The sequence below is a fragment of the Scomber japonicus genome, chromosome 10, assembly GCF_027409825.1.
Source record: "Scomber japonicus isolate fScoJap1 chromosome 10, fScoJap1.pri, whole genome shotgun sequence".
NCBI classification, from domain to species: domain Eukaryota; kingdom Metazoa; phylum Chordata; class Actinopteri; order Scombriformes; family Scombridae; genus Scomber; species Scomber japonicus.
This window is the reverse complement of record NC_070587.1, coordinates 8836296-8854728: the sequence shown is the minus strand read 5'-3', so window position 1 is coordinate 8854728 and position 18433 is coordinate 8836296. Positions and strand designations below refer to the sequence as shown.

Sequence of the window (18433 nt, the reverse complement as noted above, 5' to 3'; positions counted from 1 at the left end):
TCTTTGTTTTGCCACAATGAATTAGCACTAGTCACATTTTTGCTTCATTTTACTTAATTAAATTAATTATGCAAATGTACACACATCTAATTCAGATGTGAACAGAATTTGATGATTGTATTTATAAATCAGATGTTTACAATTATTGTTTTACAACTCAGGATCTACACTCAGTGGCCACTTGTTAACTTCATGGAAGTCATAATAATCTTTGTTTTTGATTGAGCTATTTTAGAGAGATGTTGATTCACCTTTATGGTCATTTTGGAGTCTGTGATTTATAGTGCTGTTCAATTTTATTGCATTACACGTGGAAGTGTTTCTAGACTAAATGTTTTTCATCTTGAAAAATATGTTCCTCGTTCCTTTTTGTAGCTGAAATTAATTTTACTGGATTCTCTGTAGTGTAACTGTCTTCTGTTCTGAAAGAAAGTCATAGTATATCTGTCGAGGTTAAGCAGCTATCAATAATGTCAAGATAAGTTTGAGTAAAAATGTATTTCTTAATTGTAACGCAAACTAAACTTTTTCCCCATTTCATTTGGATTGTTTGTCGTCATGAACAATACTTTTGTATTTAACTGAAACAAGGAACTGAAACTACGAAAGATTTAACTGCTCCTTAGCTGGCCAAAACCACAGAGTTGATAAAAATGGATTTATTCCGAGAGACAGGCCACTAAATCATTGGTTATCATTGTTAATCTTGTCACCAGCTCTATTAGGAGTATGTTATGCGTAGAAGAATGGAGCATTGTTTCAGGTAATCAGATTGGTCAAATCAGTTGATTAAAGGCTGTCTTGTATTCAGATTCATTGTGATAAGTTGTGGTGCAAAGGTTTGCACTGTGGCCTCACAGTACAAGGGTTCTGGGTTTGAATCCTTCAACTAGCTGAAGCCTTTCTCTGTGTCGTTTTTCATGCTCTCCCCCATCCCACAGACTTAACTGGTGACTCTAAAATGCCCATAAGTGTGAATGTGAGTGAGAATGGTTGTGTTAACCCTGTGATTGGCTAGCGATCTGTCCCTGCCTCTCGTCCAGTTTTAGCTGAGATTGGCTCCAGCTCCCCCACGACAGTCCGTAGTAAAGAAAATGATATAAGAAAGGTGGAAGAATGAGTTAGAGACTAACAAAAAGAAAACATGGCTTTGCAAAGCCGTGTGCTGTTTCTAACACAACTGAAAAATAAAGAGCACCTGTAATGAATCCTACTACCATGAGGTTTATAATGTTTTGTTTTTTGTTGAAACTGTTTTAGAGACACATTGAATCTACTTAATAACTATTTGGTGCCTGATTCAGTTTATTTGACATTAAGAGAGGGGGGAAATTAAATCACACACAAGATAAATGTCAAGGATAACAGTCTGAAACGTATTCCCTTTGTGGTCTTTGATATAAACTCCATGCAGGAGTTTAGGTGACATTGCCAGCAACTCAGTAAAATAAATACTTACATGAACATAATTTACTTATGATAAAAAGGCAATCAGCAAGCAATTAAATTTAGAAATATCATGTACAGTTTAAATAGAATGATCAACTCACTCTTCAACATTGACTACATTTTAAAAATATGTAAACTATCTCACTGGTAGTTTATTGTACTTCTAAATTCTGTTCTGCATTGTACTGAGTTGTGTTTATGATATTTTGTCCATTGTATTTATATCACCTAAATTAGATTTAATATTAGAAAGACATCTCAATATAATATAATACAATTAAACTGCACCACAAACTCTAAAATGACTAAGTGGAAACATCTCTTTTAAAACGATTATAATAAGGTTGCAAACAGCAACAAAAGTTGCTTAACTACATCAAAGCTATTTTTAAAAAAAACATCGAACCAACTTCATTCCAAGTCATTGCTTTCTAGTGATCAATAAAACTGTAAGACAGACAGATAGGCAAAAAATGTTCAAGTTCAATAATTTATTAATTGTTCTCTCTCTGCTTTTACTGCTACAACACCATGTCAACAAAAAACATACTCACATAATCCCAAAAAACAGGTGGTGTGCATATGTTATTGTGGGGGAAGTACACCTGTGTTTGCATGTATGCTTAACTAAAGGCACATTTGGAGGTCAAATTGTAAATGAACTCAATAACTTGGTTCAAACATAGACTGTAAAAAGGGTTCAAACCACAGGAGCAAAATAAGAAAGATCTGCTCCAAACAGTAACAGCCTGGCAAAAAATGACACGTGACGTCAAAGACGAATTTAAGGAAACACATTGAGGTATTTCCCAAAGCTAACAAAACAACAGAAACATAAACTTGTCAAGATACGACCATGGAGACTCACGAGATGAAGTCGGACTACACTTCTCTCCTCCCTCCTCTGTCATTGTCCCCTGCTGCTGCGCGCTTCACGGCCCTACGCACCGCTGCAGCAGGATAGGTACGTGACGTCACATGGAAGCGCGTCTGTCACCTAGGTTACTGCTTTAGACCGCAGCAAAAACTCCGCTGCATTTGAGGTTTAGAAATGGCTGGGGAAATGTAGCTTCTGTGGAGGCTACTGGGTTATTTGATCAGTAAAATAGATTTACTACTGAAAAACTATTGATGTGGAAAACAGCGACGTTTCGACCACGCTACTGAGAAATGTGGTTAAACTAGTAACGCTACTACTGCACTGCTTCTTATCACATGATTTCAACTTTCTGTCCCATGATTTTAACCTTTTATCCCCTATTTGACTTTATTTAATAGTTATTACTTTTTACCACAATGTCTTGCCAACCCTGCTGCAGTTAAACCAGCCTAAGACCTGCCTAAGACCAGCTAAAACCAGCTAGCATCTTAAACTGGTTTAAGCTGAGGGTTTTTTCAGCAGGGAAGAGATTTTTTTTTTAATTATCATGGAGAAGTAGTCCTTTTTATTGTGGCGGAAATGGGCCTCCATACATGTGTTCACGGTGTTCACGGTGAGTCAGCTGATGCGGGTATGAGAGGATCCCGCTGCAGCTCATTGGTCGCTTCATGTCGACGATCACATGCGCCTGTGTGTTTAGTTTCATTTCCGCACTCTGCAACTGTCTGTAGCCTGTTAGCATATGGGATGACACTACACAAATATTGAATAAAAACGCGTTTATTATCCAAGGAAAGCAAATCGTGCAGACAACAGCCTTCGTTTGAAACGCTTGACTTCATGCAGGTTTACTTTATTTTATCTGCAGGGCAAACTAGGAGCAACATTTCTCTGATAAAGTCAACCAGGAAGAGGCGATAGCGTGAGGAGGCTTCTTCCACTTGCTTCATTTTTAAACAACTTGTATGTTAAAGTGCAAACTAACAACGAAGTGTTTCACGTATTTAGAGCAGAAGAAGTCATGAAGGTAGGTGCACAATGTTACCTCGTGTCCAGCTTTTCAGGTGGGGAGGTTTTTACTGAATATTGTTCAGGAAAACTTATAGCCTCATGCGGATAGAAATTCACATTTTGCAAGCGCACACTATAACCTCTGACTGCTCTCAATGTTTTGTTTTACAACTTTACATGTTAAGAGTTTTACTGAACCCCTGTTTTTCTGTTGCTAGACGTGTGTAGCTCCAGTTTCGGTTTTACAAACCCTTGTGGATTTAGTTCGTTTTGAAACACTTGGGATAAATTTGCATGCACGCGTTGCTTTAACAGCAGGAAATATGCAATTTAAAATCTGACCGTCCATTTTGAGAAGGTTTGCATCTAATGACTTTTTCATTATTGATTAATCTGCCGATTATTTTCTGGATTCATCGTTTTGGTTGTAAAATGTTATAGTTTTTGTTTTGTCTGATCAACAGTCATGAATCCAAAGATACTTCTGTAACTTTACAAAACAGACAACTATTAACAACTAAATTCTATTCTGTAACTTTTCATGTGTACATCAGTTTAGGGCCTGACAGATACTGGATTTTTGGGACTGATAATAGGGAGTAAAACAATTCAGAACTCGATATATTGGCTGAAAATACCTTCATTACATACAAAAAATGTGAGTTTATACTGTATTTACGTAAACACACATTTTTTCATAATGATCCCTCGTGGTTTTCAAATGCTTATGACAAATATGGAGGCCATGGTATTTTATAGTTTAACAAACTGAAAAAAAACATGTATATATTAAATTTGAATTTTAAAAAAGGGTCACATTTACATAAAATGCTGCCTATATAAGTTAAAGAATATATACATACAAGTATATATTGAATATAATTCAATATGTGTATGATATATAACCATCTTTTTTAGGCTGAGTATTAATTACATGTCATATTATAACATCTGTGCCAGGTCCTCAACATTCCTAGTGGAGGGCCCTTCTTGATGTGGGCCCTGGCGGTTCAGCTGGTCCTGTGTGGGAGGGGGCTGCTTGCCACTGACAGCACTAAGGCCTGTAAACTGTTCCCTGAGTCTGACTCAGAACGGAAAGTCCTCAATCGACTAGAGCCGCTTGCCAAAAAGAAGTAAGATGTGACTCAGTTGTGTACCAGCGTACTCATTGTCATGAATATGACTTAGGTTGTCTGTTATCAATCAAATATCATCACAATAAAGCCTTTTTCATTTTCAGCATGTCTGTTTAACATATTGCTGTTACTTATTTACTGGGATTTGTTCTCATGTTGACAGCTTCACAGCTGAGACCAAGACTACAGATGACCATTACACATATGTGTTCCAGTTGTGTGGGGATGCAGGCGGCATCCCAGGAGCTGGGCTCATTCAAGTGGACAGCAAGAAACCAGACAAACCAACAGTGGTTGGCATGTATAATTCAACACAGGCCATTGGAGGAAGTAAGTTTCTGTAAAATATGACAATCACTATACAGTACAATTTTATATTGATGATGATTTAACTTTTGAACAGTATGTAGGTTACAAAATGCTTTGAGACATACTATGAACATGATTAGCCCAAAACCTAATATTAGTAAACTGATCATTCTTGAATTAACTGTGAACATTGGACTAAACACTTCATAGAGCTACATCAGTTTTCTGTCGGTTTTGACATTTTCTTGCCCTTGCAGGTGATTGGGTGATGTTGATCTACAGAAACGGTGACAAATATGATGCCCACTGCAACAAGGAATATAGGAAAGCCATCATCATGATCTCTTGCAACAGGGATGTGGACATGGTAAAGGAAATACACATGGTTTTAGATCACCATCAGGGTTTCCCGCAGAAAATGTGTTAGTTAAGGTGGTGGGGAGCAGTGAGACGGGGGCATTGTATTTTGTCACTTTCCTTCAATTTAAGATATTCTCTGAACTATATTATATAGTAATTAGTTATTTAATATACACTTTAGTAGTTTTATTCTCTGAACTATAGTCACCTGCAACTTCATTAGGAACAGGTGCGCAATTCAATCCAATATAACAGCTCTGCTATAAACTCAGCTTTTTTTTTTTAAGTTTATACATTTCTGCCTAAGCTGTAAAGTGCTTTGGGAAACCCTGACCATATTTGACATATGGCATTTGGCATTATGTAATAATGTGTTTAGTGGTTGGAAAGAAGATGTCATACACTGTAAATCTAGGATAGCATTTTGAGTAACATCTCTATAACTTTTTATGCTTATCAGATGCAAAAACACTGCACGGTGGTTTCCAATACTGTTACACAGTAACTCTGGAAGTAATCAATGTGATAGTCAATATTTCTGCCTTGATGATGTCAAGGTAATGATTAATTTAAAATACTCTGTTGATGTTACGAAAGTTTTTTACCAGGAAAATGAACTTGTTAATACTTGAATAGTTTACGTAGCATGGTAATGGATGACGTTAGATTGTATTTGGGTAAAATCTGAGTCAGGTCAACATTATTTCCCCCAAAATCCCAAGAAGTTGAGCTGGGTTTTATTTTGTGGGTTTTTGTTTGTTTGCGCCTGTTTTTATCAACTGTATTGTGGTGGTTTCATTGAAATCAGTGAGGGGGCTGTTTTCTTTTACTCAGTACAAATGTAGCCCTGATAATGGCCTAATTTATTTATTTAGTTTTAGTTCATTAGTTTATTTGTCAGGGGGACAGTGCATATTAATAAACATATCTGTAAATATGCCAGAATTAGCCCAAAGGCTAGTTTTCATCTGTTGTCCCTGGCCAGGTGTGAGTTGACAGCCTAAAATCAAGAAACAGATATAAAACATTATAAGACAAGTAAGTTACAATAAGTATAAAACACAGTGACATAAGCAGCACAGGGTAAAAGCAAGGCAAACTACGTATGAACAAAGCGACAAACAAACAGTTACAGAGCAGCTTGACAGACGCAGACATAAGCAAGAACAAATGTGAGCAAAAATGGACCTAAGCATAACACAATGAGCAGCAATCAAACAAGAAGCAGGACAACAGTAACACGACAGGGCAATTCAACGGCATAAACAGGGACACACATGAGAAAAACAAGTGCAAGAAACATGATCAAAATAACACTAAGGCAGGCAACGAGACATTTTAACAGCATACATGAAGACAGACTAGCAGGAACAATGCTTCTCCTATGTGTCATGTAGTCTTGCACCTTTCCTTTCCAGTATGTTTTGCCCTGTATTTACCTTTTGCCTCTCTCTCCGTCTTGCTCCCAGGGCCAGCTGGAGGTGATCTTGGAGGACAGAGACAGATTGCGGGACTGTTTCTACCTGTTTGAGCTGGACTCCAGTGAAGTGTGCCCACCTATTCAATCCCAGATCAGCGCTGGCTCCATAATACTCATAATGTGAGTAAAGAGTCTGTGAGGCTCCAACAAATTAATGTTGTAGTTATGGGCGGGCAAAATGACCAAAATCTCATATCCCGATATAGGTTATCGATCCATCGTCTGTCCAGCCTTTGAGTGGATTAAATTAAATGACTAATCCTGGCATTCTACTCTGGTAGCTTTTGTTTAATTTACAGTAACATAACGAGTATAGTTGTCATCGTTTCAAGTTTCTGTGTGTGCAGCACACCCAGAGGACTCAGCTTCACCCTTTGTGAACCATAAGGCTCTTTTATTCGGAGATCCTGCATCATAGCCATAAAAAAAATCAGTCATTAAGCCGCCTTTGCTTTTTTACTCTGAACCAGTCAAAGCCAGCATGATGCCACTCCCTTGTGTGCTTTTAAACAGCACGCAGGTATTTTGGATGAAGACCAATGTAACTAAAATACTGCCGTAAAGAGAGTGATTTTCATAACAATCATATAAACGAGTAAAATTAAAAACAGGAGACTTTTTTTTTTTCTCTCGCCACACAACATATATATCGTCTTACTGCTCAGCCCTAGTTGTAGCTTTAATATAAATAGAGCTATTATAATACTATAAATAATGATGATAAATCTCATTTCTTTCAGTGGAGTCTGTCTTCTGGCTGTTTACCTCATCGGAGGTTTTCTCTACCAGCGGCTGATTGTTGGAGCCAAAGGAATGGAGCAATTCCCTAATTATGCTTTTTGGGTGGAGGTTGGAAACCTGACAGCGGTAAGACTTCTTTGTTGTTGGTTGACTTCAGTTTAAGATCAGGTTCATGTTAATTTTTTGAAATTCATTACATACTCCCTCTTTAAAGGATGGGTGTGACTTTGTGTGTCGGTCACGGAATCGAGAGGAGCCCCCCGCTTACAGGGGAGTGGCCACTGAACCGTTAGAGGAAGAGCCAGAAGAGAGAGATGACCACTTATTACCTATGTGACCTCAGTATGTCAGAAATGGGACATCATTTTTTACTGTGTGACACAGTTTACGCTTTCACAGGTTTGATGAAATTGCTGTTAGACACAAGTCTGTTTTCTTGTGCTGGTTTAGACTTGTGCCTAGTGCAACTACTGTGTGATCTGCTTGTAACTGGGACAGACCTGTCTCCTCTCCAACCCCGTGCATGTCATTCAGGTGTTTGATGGCAAACAAATGAGTGATTCATCTGGCATTTCAAACCACAGACTTTTCTTCCACAGAAATCTGGCACATAAGGGAGAAGTTAAGATACCGGGTGTCTACATGATGAAAATTATTTTAGACATTGCTCAATATTTTTCTGCTCAGCTAATGATTGTGAATGTTAAGTTTAACTCTAACTATGCTTACAGCCTTGCTACACAAAGATTCCTGCTAAAACCACAGCTTAACTGAATTTGCATTAGTTGGGTAATTTCCTCTCTTCCACCTACAAAGAAAAGCTTCTACATCAATGTTAATATATTTCTAGTATTGTCAACTTCCTGGTTGAAATCTGAGATTAACAGTTTTAACTAACCATCCTCTTAAATTTCTATCAGGAAGGTCAAGAATGACTATACTTCAAGTTCACAAATTTAGTCTCTGGGAAACAAACACCCAACTAAAATACTTTAAATCTCTAATGTTTACTTATAAATGCTATAATACAGTGATGGCCAATTAGCTAGCAAAGAGATTTATATATGAATTCGGACATTCATAAGGTATGATTTCAAAAAGTATAAAAGTATTTTGCACATGTAGTGCTTGTATTTTCATAGAATAAACGCACATTCACTGCAATGAGCAATGTTCATAATAGTAAAACAGTTTGATAGTGAATATTATAATGAGTAAACTAATCCATCTGTCTACATGATAAAACTGACCTAAACACTAGATGCACTGCAGGGACACACCAAAATGATAAGACAATGCCTAGTTTGTCTTAGACCAAATCTGCAGGCTGCTTCATGCCTGATATAGTTCTTCTTTATGCGGATAATCGTTACAATGGAAGTACTTCATTTTCTGTGCACTTCCTGTATTACTGTTCTATACTTGTTGAAATGTTCTGCTCTGAGGATATAAATAATTACCTTTGAAATATTTTTACATAAATCCATTGTAATTATTAATGCTGGTAAGGATTAAAACAAGCTTTTGGAAACTGATGGCAGACATGTTATGAAGTTTGTGTATTGAGTCAAGTTACTATGAGTTACTGTGAGCATCTGTGTTTCTTTCACTATCAGTCACACTATCAGTGTGTGTGTTTTCCAATGTTGATATTTCTTTACTAAGTTGAGTGAGGCAACTCCTGTGTCTTGATCTGATGGTTATACCAGTAAGGTAGTGAGCTTAACCAACTCAAAGCTCAAAGATGCTGTCAAGTCACAAGTGGAGATTTTTGTTTTTTCTGATTCCATTAAAAATACAGTTTAAAACTGGTGCGTTTATGATTATTGTTGTGGTGAACGTCACACTCAAGTGCACTCATGAATGAATGTTAATCACTTTCAATAAAAACATTACATGCACAACATACTTTTTATTAGTAATGAATATTCACATGGAGTGATGGTAAGACTTTCTGTGCTAATATTTATTGACTGTACACCTAGCAGATGTTTAAGGGTGCTGAATCTGGTCCACCAGGTTATTTGATTAGTGATTTTTTGATTAGTGATTTTTCAGGGCCAGAGGCTAAAATGCTGAACATACACTTACCAAGTAAACTGTATTCAGATACTTTTTAATACTGTTTAATGTTAACTTCTTCAGGCCTGTGTCCAAATATAAGTAGCTTGCATGGTTGTGAGGGTAAATGAGACAGACCCTGGAGATGTGAAGTGGAGCTGAGCACTGATGAAATCATACTTTCGGTTATGTTACAATAAAGTTTCATCTATACTGGTAATTTACCTAGTTTACGTCTCAAAATAAACTGCAATTTCAATTGTTAAGTCCTCTCCATATTGCCGCCTACTGTCCTCTACCACCACCTATGGTGGTCCAGTGTGTACTGTTCAACTTAACATCCTGAACATTTATATAATTTCGTTTTAATCCTCCATTGAACAGCCTTCATGTGTAACTGTAAACAGATATTTGCATCTCCAGCCTTATAAAGTACAGATCAAATCAGTTCAATAAAGATTATCCAAATATAAATCTAACCACCTGGGAAATGGGTATTATAAAAAAAGGAACATTCTCTACAAGTGAACTATGTGATTTTGTTAACCTACTGATGCTGCTGCTTGAATCAGCCATGTAGCCTGTAAAACTAATAAGTTGAGCTGCTTGGTCTTTTCAAATCACAAAAATTGAATCTCAACCCAAATTGTGCCAGGTTGTTGCAATGCGCATACATCAAGCTGCGCGATCAGATCAGTAAACTGTGTAAACATAAAGACTTTGTACAAATAATTAAACTTGCTTAAAAAAGCTTAATTCTCAATAAAACACCATATCAAATAGCTTGGCATGATCTTAGATTATAACTTTTTTATATTAAATAAAAGTAACCAAGTACAATTGTTCTAAATATTAAATTCTGCAGAAGCATGTAAATCAGGAACCATTTCAATTTTTTTATATGAAGTCATTATTTGTACATTTCTTTCAATACACTGTAGCTGGATAAGCATTCTTTTGTGGTTACACCATTTGACATTTTCAGTCTTACTTAAAATAAAAGATAAAAGAAAAATGGCATAAAACCAACAAAAAAAGCAAAATGTACATTTTAACAAACCTGATGCTGCTTTTAAGACCATTTTAAAGATATTTTTGAATTGCTCATCTTGCCAACCCTTATTTATCACTGGTGGAGTTTCTAGATCCAGTAGATGGCGCTAATGCAACATTTTGGATGCAAACGCCATCTAAAAACAACGGAGGAAGAAGAAGGAGGAGGGGTGGAGTTTGGTTGGAGCCAAAAACCCTGAAAGGGGCTGTCGTTGTTTGCAGTCTAAACCAAGATCGGGGAATTTCTCTCGACTACATTAAACTGTGAAAAGAAAAGAAATATCAAGGAGAGGTAAACACACAAGCACGCTGAAGCACATCTAACGACGACTTGTTGCATGGCTGGTAGTGATGTAGTTTAAGCTGAGAGCTTTCTGCATACAGTAAGCTCCTAGCATTGCTAGTTAAGTAGCTAACCACCCTGTTATTAAACTAACGCTGCACCTTTTCTGATAGCAAGCACCAAAACTTGCTACTCTTCTACTCTCATATATATCTCTGCACACAGCCTTTTTCTAACCATGTTACAAGTGTCAATTTGTTTTAGGTATTCTAAGTAATGCCAGATTTTTGTTTAGAGGTGGCTAACTAGCAGAGTCCATTGTAGTTAGCCCCAGCTGGCTAGCTTCATTCTTGGTGTTTTTGAGCTGCTTTCCTCCATGTTGTTCTTTCTCTCGCCTTCATCCTTCACGCTGACATCAGGTCTGCTAATGAAAATACCACAGTGCCCCTGCTCGTCACGATTAGTGGTCAAGCTTCGGCACTAATAGCGTTTCCAAGTTTATATGTTATAGTTAAGTCTGTATGCAGTTGTGTAGCTACTAGCTGTGATTCATGGGCCATCTGAATGATAACCCTCCCCTCTGCTTCTCCTCTAAATAATCCTGTCACTGGAAAGACGTTTCATAAGCTGTCAGCTCATTTATGCCAGCTATGCCTGACATATTTAAATCATATTGAGGGGACACAGAGTTTTCTGTTGAATGCACTTAATGCTATAGTAATAGATGATATCCATTTTTACATGTAAATGTATTGGACCTAGTGAAATAGTTTAATGTGTGGCCTCAGTGAAGGTACCAAACTGAATGTTCAACAAGTCTTCATACTAAGATTTTAACAGTTAAGTAATAGACAGAAGTGTTTATTTTGTTTGTAGTAAAAGTGTTTTGTCACTGCTACTTTTGGTGAGTGCCTTCTGTGTTTTGGGCAGCTAACATGGATGCAGGTGAAGACCAAAACACAGGCACCACCAATGGAAATCCTCAGACAAGTGGGAACTCCCGCCCACCCCAGATAGCCCACATGTCTCTGTATGAGAGACAGGCTGTGCAGGTGAGTGTATGAAATAATGTATACATGGAGTAAAAATGTTATCTAGAATTAATAATAATACTTGAATACAAGGATGGTTGGATAAGTGTGTGTCTTTTTAGGCTCTCCAAGCTCTGCAAAGACAACCGAATGCAGCTCAGTACTTCCAGCAACTCATGCTGCAGCAGCAGATCAATAGTGCCCAACTCCACAACTTGGCTGCTGTGCAACAGGTAACTAGATTTGTGAGAGGAACATGCAGTCAGTGCAAAAATATGGTAAGGACAATCATCACACGCCTCTCTTTTCTCTTTTTCAATCAGGCTACACTTGCAGCTAGTCGCCAGTCCAATACTCCGAATAACAGCATGTCCCAAGCGCCCACCACTGTAAGGTTTTAAGTTATTTTATGTTTGATTTACTTATTTGTACTGCTAGTATTTGAAAAAAGTAGGTAGGTTTAATAAAAATATTTTCTGTTTGTCTCAGGTCAACCTAAGCACCACATCTGCAGGGGGTACCATGACTAATCCTCGTCCCCACGGCCCGGCCACCTCTGCGACAACGACGGCGCTCAACCAGTCAGTGTTGCTGGGTGGAAACTCAGCAGGACAGGGGCAGATGTATCTTAGGGTCAGTTTGTATAAATAATATTTTGTCGCGTGTCTATTACTTAGTAATAATCAATGAAAATAATGTGTATTGGGCATGTCTACTGTATATATAATTCAACCTTAATTGAACCTTAATTGTGTTTTTAAAAGCTTATATTGATTTGCAGTAGTCTGGCTAACACCAGACCCTACCACATTTGAGGTAGGGTCAGGCGAGGAGCCGTTCATTTCCTCGTATTTAAGGCAGGATCAACGAATGTCGATCAAATGCTTTTGTACACTACTGGACAAATTTACAGCCAATCATATCAACGATAGACGATGACGTATTCAGAGCCTGTAGAAAGCAGCGCTAACACACCCTTTTTATGAAGGGAAAATTATTCAGCGCAAGTTTTTGTTCTATTTTCAAAGTGAACTTGCCTTCCAATTTATTTAGCACACAATCTACTGCTGCTTCGAACGGTTGCTGCACCTCCGTGGCCGCCATGCTGGATGTAAACAGAGTCGCTCTATGGGCGTCATGGCCTTGAGCAGTGATACTTTCTAAATCTCGGAAGAACTGTTTAAAATCAGCACTGCTTTAACCACTTTTTTCACACCAAATTTTCCCCAGATTACATAATATCAATAACTTTCTTTTTTTTTCATATTTGAAGTCTGTGTAATCGAGGTATAATTGACTTAATATTTAGTGTCCACAGAGTTGACCGTCTGTCCTGCTTGTCACACAGGTCAACCGTTCTCTCAGGGCTCCCCTTGCCTCTCAGCTCATCTTCATGCCTGGTGGTACAGCAACAGCTACTGTAGCAACAGTCGCTCAGACACAGCCCCAGCAGCAACAACAGCAACAGCCACAGCATGAAGTTGCTCCTACCACAGCCAGTGCCCAGTCTGACAATGATCAGGTTTGAGCAACATTACCTACCTGTAATGCAGGGCTAAAAGTACTCAGGCACCATGCTTGATTTCAGGTATAGAGCAGTTTTAAATTCATATGAAACTGAATCCAATACATTGCACGTGTCCTCCTGGACAACATTTCAGGCCCATAACGTTGTCTTATTTCAATCCCTCGTAATGTGAGGTTTGGTCTATTTAATGTTGGCAGTTTTGACTATTTCTATAGTTGATAGATATGATGGGTGGAGTCAAATATTTGCATAACTATAAAATGCATTTCACGATAACTGAGTCCTGTCTTCATCTTCCAGGTTCAGAATCTAGCCCTACATTGTGCTTCCACTCCCAGAGTAGTTGCTGTCAAGTCTGAACTCCCTGACAGAAAAGATGCTGCCAGCTTTCCACTTGGCCAACAGCAGACTTTCCCCCAGCAGCAGCAAGTACAACCACAACAGCAACAACAAATGGCCAAACCCAACTTTGCACAGCAGTCCACCACCAACACTATGGCTGTAAAGGCTGGAAACCAGGCTACAATGACTGTTACTCCTGCTGCTACTGTAGCTCCTTCCTCCTCCTCCTCCCCTGCACTCCCTCTCTCTCAACTCCTTTTGTCTTCCTCCGCTGCCCCTGTGATCCTGGTTCCCACCTCCAACGTTACTACCTCCACCCAGGGTTACCCCATCGGCTCAGTGGCTCCAAAAGCCAACGTTAACACACAGACACTGGTGGTGCAACCCCTACAACAAGCCAGCACAACAGCAGATAAGGGCCCTGTGCCTATCCAGCCCAAAACGGCTCAGGGACACCGCTTACCTGTGCAGATGCCCCCACGACACCCACTTCCCATTCTCCCAGCACCACCTAGCAACAGCCACAATCCTCCCCACATTCCTGTCCAGCTTGTGGGAGCCAGGCAGTGCTTAGCAGGAAACGTGCAGGCTGTGGCCCTCGCTCAGACAAGGAGCAGTGCAACCCAGGACAGTATAGCTGGTGGGAATGTGAACGCAGTCTCCCACAACAGTGCCACCACTATGGTAAGATCAACGGTAGGCAATAGTAATAGCAGGCACGTCTTTGTTTTGGTGTGAGAATAAGCATCAGTGTATGTACAATCAATTTTTTCCTGCTTATTCCACACACACCATTAGACAAAGCCTGCCATCGGCTCGCTGAAGAGAAAATCTGACTGTGATGCATCAAATGAGATGGCAGCAGAATCTTCAGACTGTACACCAATGAAGGATTCTGCTCCTCCGTTATCCCCGGCCCCGACAAAGGATTCAGGTATATCAACCTTAATCTCCAAATCGAGCTTAAATATTGTAACAGTTAATCTGGAAATGCAGTTGAAATTCAGTCTGTCCCCCATTTCTTTCACTCTTCACCAGCTCCTCTTGTAGCTGCGTCCTTCTCTTCTCCTCCCACCCTGTCCTTGCCTCTGCCCTTGTCAAGAGTTGTGCACGGGGACAAAGACAGAGCACCTGTTCCTCAGGCAGTGGTCAAGCCTCAAGTTCTCACCCATCTCATAGAGGGTTTTGTCATCCAGGAAGGAGCTGAGCCTTTCCCTGTAAGTGTTCCCTTTAATGATAGCACACTGTTGACACTTGCCGTGCACTTTTACATGTAAAAAGAGTTTCTGACCAAATCTGATGTGACAGGTTGCTGGACTTCTCAAAGATAGAGATTTTGCCCTGGTTGGGCGCTCAGAGAATGGAGCTCCTTGTAAGTCTCCTTTTTTTTTTTAAATGACGAAGTATGATACCATAAAGCTGTGTGTGTGGTCAATATTTGCATACTTATTTCCTTTTCCTCTTCAGTGTTGAAGTGTGAGTACTGCGGAAGCCTTGCTCCAGCCAGCCAGTTTAGAGGATCCAAGAGGTTCTGTTCGAATACTTGTGCTAAGAGGTAAATTTTCCTTTACATCCTAAAGCTTCCCATGACAGCAGCGTCTGTAAAAGCTCTCTGCTCTACACAAAGGATAGACAAGAATATGTAATAAAGGACCAAGAGTTGGCAGTTTTTTATTCCAGCATTTTTAAAGACTGTTTGGTTGGAATAAAAACATGCAAGGTGTTCTTGGGTGATTACTGTATTGACTGTGTGTGTGTGTGTGTGTGTGTGTCTGGATCCACAGGTATAATGTAAGCTGCAGCCAACACTTCAAGACAAGCAGAGGGAGAGGTGGTGCAGGGCTAGCATCACCTCCAGCACCCACCGAGAGCACTGCTAGGCGCCGGGGTCCCTCTCGCAGGAGCAGTTCTGATATGAATAAAATATCAAGCCGACATCTCGCAGTCAAGGTAAGATCTGTAGTTTATGAGGCTGGCAAGATAGTTTCCTTGTCATCAGCAAAGCCCATGAATAGACCAAATATAAGTTGATCCTCACAATAATTGTTTTTGTAGCCAAGGTAGCCTGATCTCTCATCAATATGCCATACGACTGCTGTTAATACTCACTGAAGCACCAACTGTGTATTAATCTGCAGCTGAAAACAGTCCCCAACAAAATACACCATTTACTCTTGTCTGGTGTGATGACAGTGATGTACAGTAATTAATTAAACTGTCTTATACCATCAGTGAGATCAAACAGGCTTGGGTTTGAGCGTCACAGACAACGTAGGGCAGTCAGAAAGTATTGCGAATTTGTGTAACACATTGTTGGGTTTGGACCTGTTGACAATAAGAGAAGTGTTGAATCGAACCAACTTGATTTTTGGAATTACATGATTGTTTTTATCAACCAGTGCAGCTTATTCTCTAAAGCCTCTTTCAGACATAGTTCCCGGTAAATCACTTGGTTTTTCACTATTTACACATTCAGCTACATTCAGGGACATTTTCATCTTGGGCCTTTTCACACATGCCATAGCAGTGCCCGAACAGATGGGGCAAGGGACAATCCAGCAGATAGAAGTGATGCAACAATTACGGCCAACCGTCGTGAAACTCAACAGAAGAAGAGGGAAAAATCACAGAACTAGGCAGTCCTGATCAAATATGATTCTGCATTGCCCGTTTCTTGCCTAAAATGTTTTCAGAAGCCAAACCCAAAACCAAGTACCACCGAAGTCACAGTATGTCACCCATGCGTTAAGTCTTGTGATTAGTTTGCTCGCTCCATGTGAGAGTTTCGTCAGGCGGTTGTAACATTTTACATGTTTGTCCCTCTAATGTTACTGCTTCCATTCATAACACAGCTGGTATTTTCCTTGAAGTGCTACTAGGTCTTGAGGTGGGAATTTTGTAGTACAGATTTCCTGGAATATTGATCCCTGCTCACATTCACACATTTTCCTGTGCAGGAAATGTTTCTGAACATTTCAGTGATAGACTGCATGTGTGAAACAGTCTTAAAGTTGTATCTTATTCTTTTGTGTTTGGATTTCTACTTCTTGGATTTAGTGTCACTCTGAGTCCAGTCGCTCAGAGGATGTATCCAGTGATGGAGAGGAAGAAGAGGAGGACGATTCTCCTTCACTTTCTCCAAGCTCTTCACACTCCTGCTCCAGAGCAGAGAACAGCGCTCCTCAGTCTGACAGCTCAGCACCTGGCAGCCTCCCACTGGATGGAGCGAACTTCCTCTCAGCAACGCCTGCTCAATGGAGCGTGGAAGAAGTCTGCAGGTTTATCGCTTCACTTCAAGGTTGGTGGACATTGATGGGATCACAGCTGAGTTCATTTCACATTTGTAAGTTCAAGTCATGTCAGTTGTATCTTCCCATCTTTCTGTTTCTGTCCAGGCTGCGAGGAGCTAGCTGCCCAGTTTCTGTCACAGGAAATAGACGGGCAGGCTTTGCTGCTTCTGCGTGAGGACCATCTCATTTCCACCATGAATATCAAGCTGGGTCCTGCCCTCAAGATCTGTGCCTCCATTAACAGCCTGCGTGAATGATGCAGCCAGCGCGTTAGGTTGGACACCAGGGTTGTTTCCTCATTGAGGACTTCTCACTGAAATTAACAGCTCACCTGACAAGTTAAAACATCAGACTGACATCTATGAGGACAGTGAGGATGGGGGTTTTTTTGTTTGTTTTTTTAATACAATACGATGTTGCATCATCAATCACGTGGAGAGATGGTGACAGTTTACTTTCTGGACTCTGAATGTGCAAAAACATGTTTTACTGTTACGTGTGAGTGGTGGTGAGCATGGACGATCTGAAGTATTTACATCAGTAGTGAGAAATAGTGTTTGTCCTTTTGTATGTATACTCTCGTGAAACTGTGCAAATCTGCCAGCCTGCAGTAATCGGTGCTAGGTCTCCCAGCTAGCACAGTTCACCCAAACGTTGCCTTTTTGCTGCATTTCATACGGTGCTTTAACTTTAGTACTATGATTTGGAGTGATGTCAATAACAGTCCATTTCATTAAAATATATCTTGTAGTTGTCATTTATTTTTATTTTGTTTTTTTAACCATAGATGTTCAGTCCAGGCTGCAATCACATCTAGCAAAGGACACTCAAAAAGCCTGGTATCCTAATTAGTTAATTTCACCAGTTATTAAAGTTTAGTTTTTATCTTTTCCATTTTATATACTATAATCAAAATTATTTTTTCATGTACATATCATTTTTAGTAGCTTTAATCAACCTAACTACCTGAAAATAGGTATTCCTCATGGTTTGCTCTTTCAAGGGCTGAGTGGAGGTGCTCTGTGTACATGTATGCAGTACTACCAATAAATAAATACCTGTTACTGGAGTGTGTATGCTATTATTCCTCTGCTTGAAAGGAGTTGAAAAAGTCATTTTAGACTTTGTGATGATTATTTATTCACATTTTAGTTAATGTAACCAGTTTGAACTCATTTCTCATACATATCCACATGAAGGCTTGAAACTTAAAGACTGATTATAACATAAATACATATATTTTTCCTTCATTCCCACAACTTTCCCTGATATACAAAAGAAAAAAAAGTTTTTACATATATACATACACCTTTGACTGGCACTGTATATAATATCTATTAATATACATTGGCTTGAAAATAAGATTTGTAAACCATCATATGTTAACAGTCTTTACTACAAGTTCAGAATGCAGCAGCTGTACATTGGTCCAGTTTACTGACTGTATCTTACATCATCTACATTATTACTGGTTGTATC

General features: G+C 39.3%; 2 protein-coding genes across 3 annotated transcripts; both read left to right on the top strand.

The window, feature by feature from the left end:
- The first annotated feature begins 3052 nt into the window (after nt 1–3052).
- m6pr (mannose-6-phosphate receptor (cation dependent)) lies at nt 3053–9203 on the top strand. Its single transcript, XM_053326476.1, has 7 exons — nt 3053–3356; nt 4301–4473; nt 4640–4806; nt 5043–5152; nt 6615–6745; nt 7366–7492; nt 7581–9203. Exons 1-7 carry the CDS (start codon nt 3351–3353, stop codon nt 7701–7703), a joined length of 837 nt encoding a protein of 278 aa, XP_053182451.1. The 5' UTR covers nt 3053–3350; the 3' UTR covers nt 7704–9203.
- Nucleotides 9204–10668: 1465 nt separating this feature from the next.
- Nucleotides 10669–18023, top strand: phc1 (polyhomeotic homolog 1). 2 transcript variants are annotated; one of them, XM_053326414.1, is made up of 14 exons: nt 10669–10772; nt 11694–11815; nt 11917–12027; nt 12118–12183; nt 12284–12427; nt 13143–13316; nt 13623–14348; nt 14463–14598; nt 14703–14881; nt 14973–15036; nt 15132–15219; nt 15449–15614; nt 16722–16962; nt 17060–18023. In XM_053326414.1, the coding sequence occupies exons 2-14, from the start codon at nt 11699–11701 to the stop codon at nt 17209–17211; spliced, it is 2364 nt and encodes a 787-aa protein (XP_053182389.1). In that variant the 5' UTR covers nt 10669–10772; nt 11694–11698; the 3' UTR covers nt 17212–18023. The 2 variants fall into 2 exon arrangements, with proteins under 2 accessions (XP_053182389.1, XP_053182390.1); XM_053326415.1 differs by having other exon boundaries at nt 10717–10772; nt 11640–11815.
- Nucleotides 18024–18433: the final 410 nt, after the last annotated feature.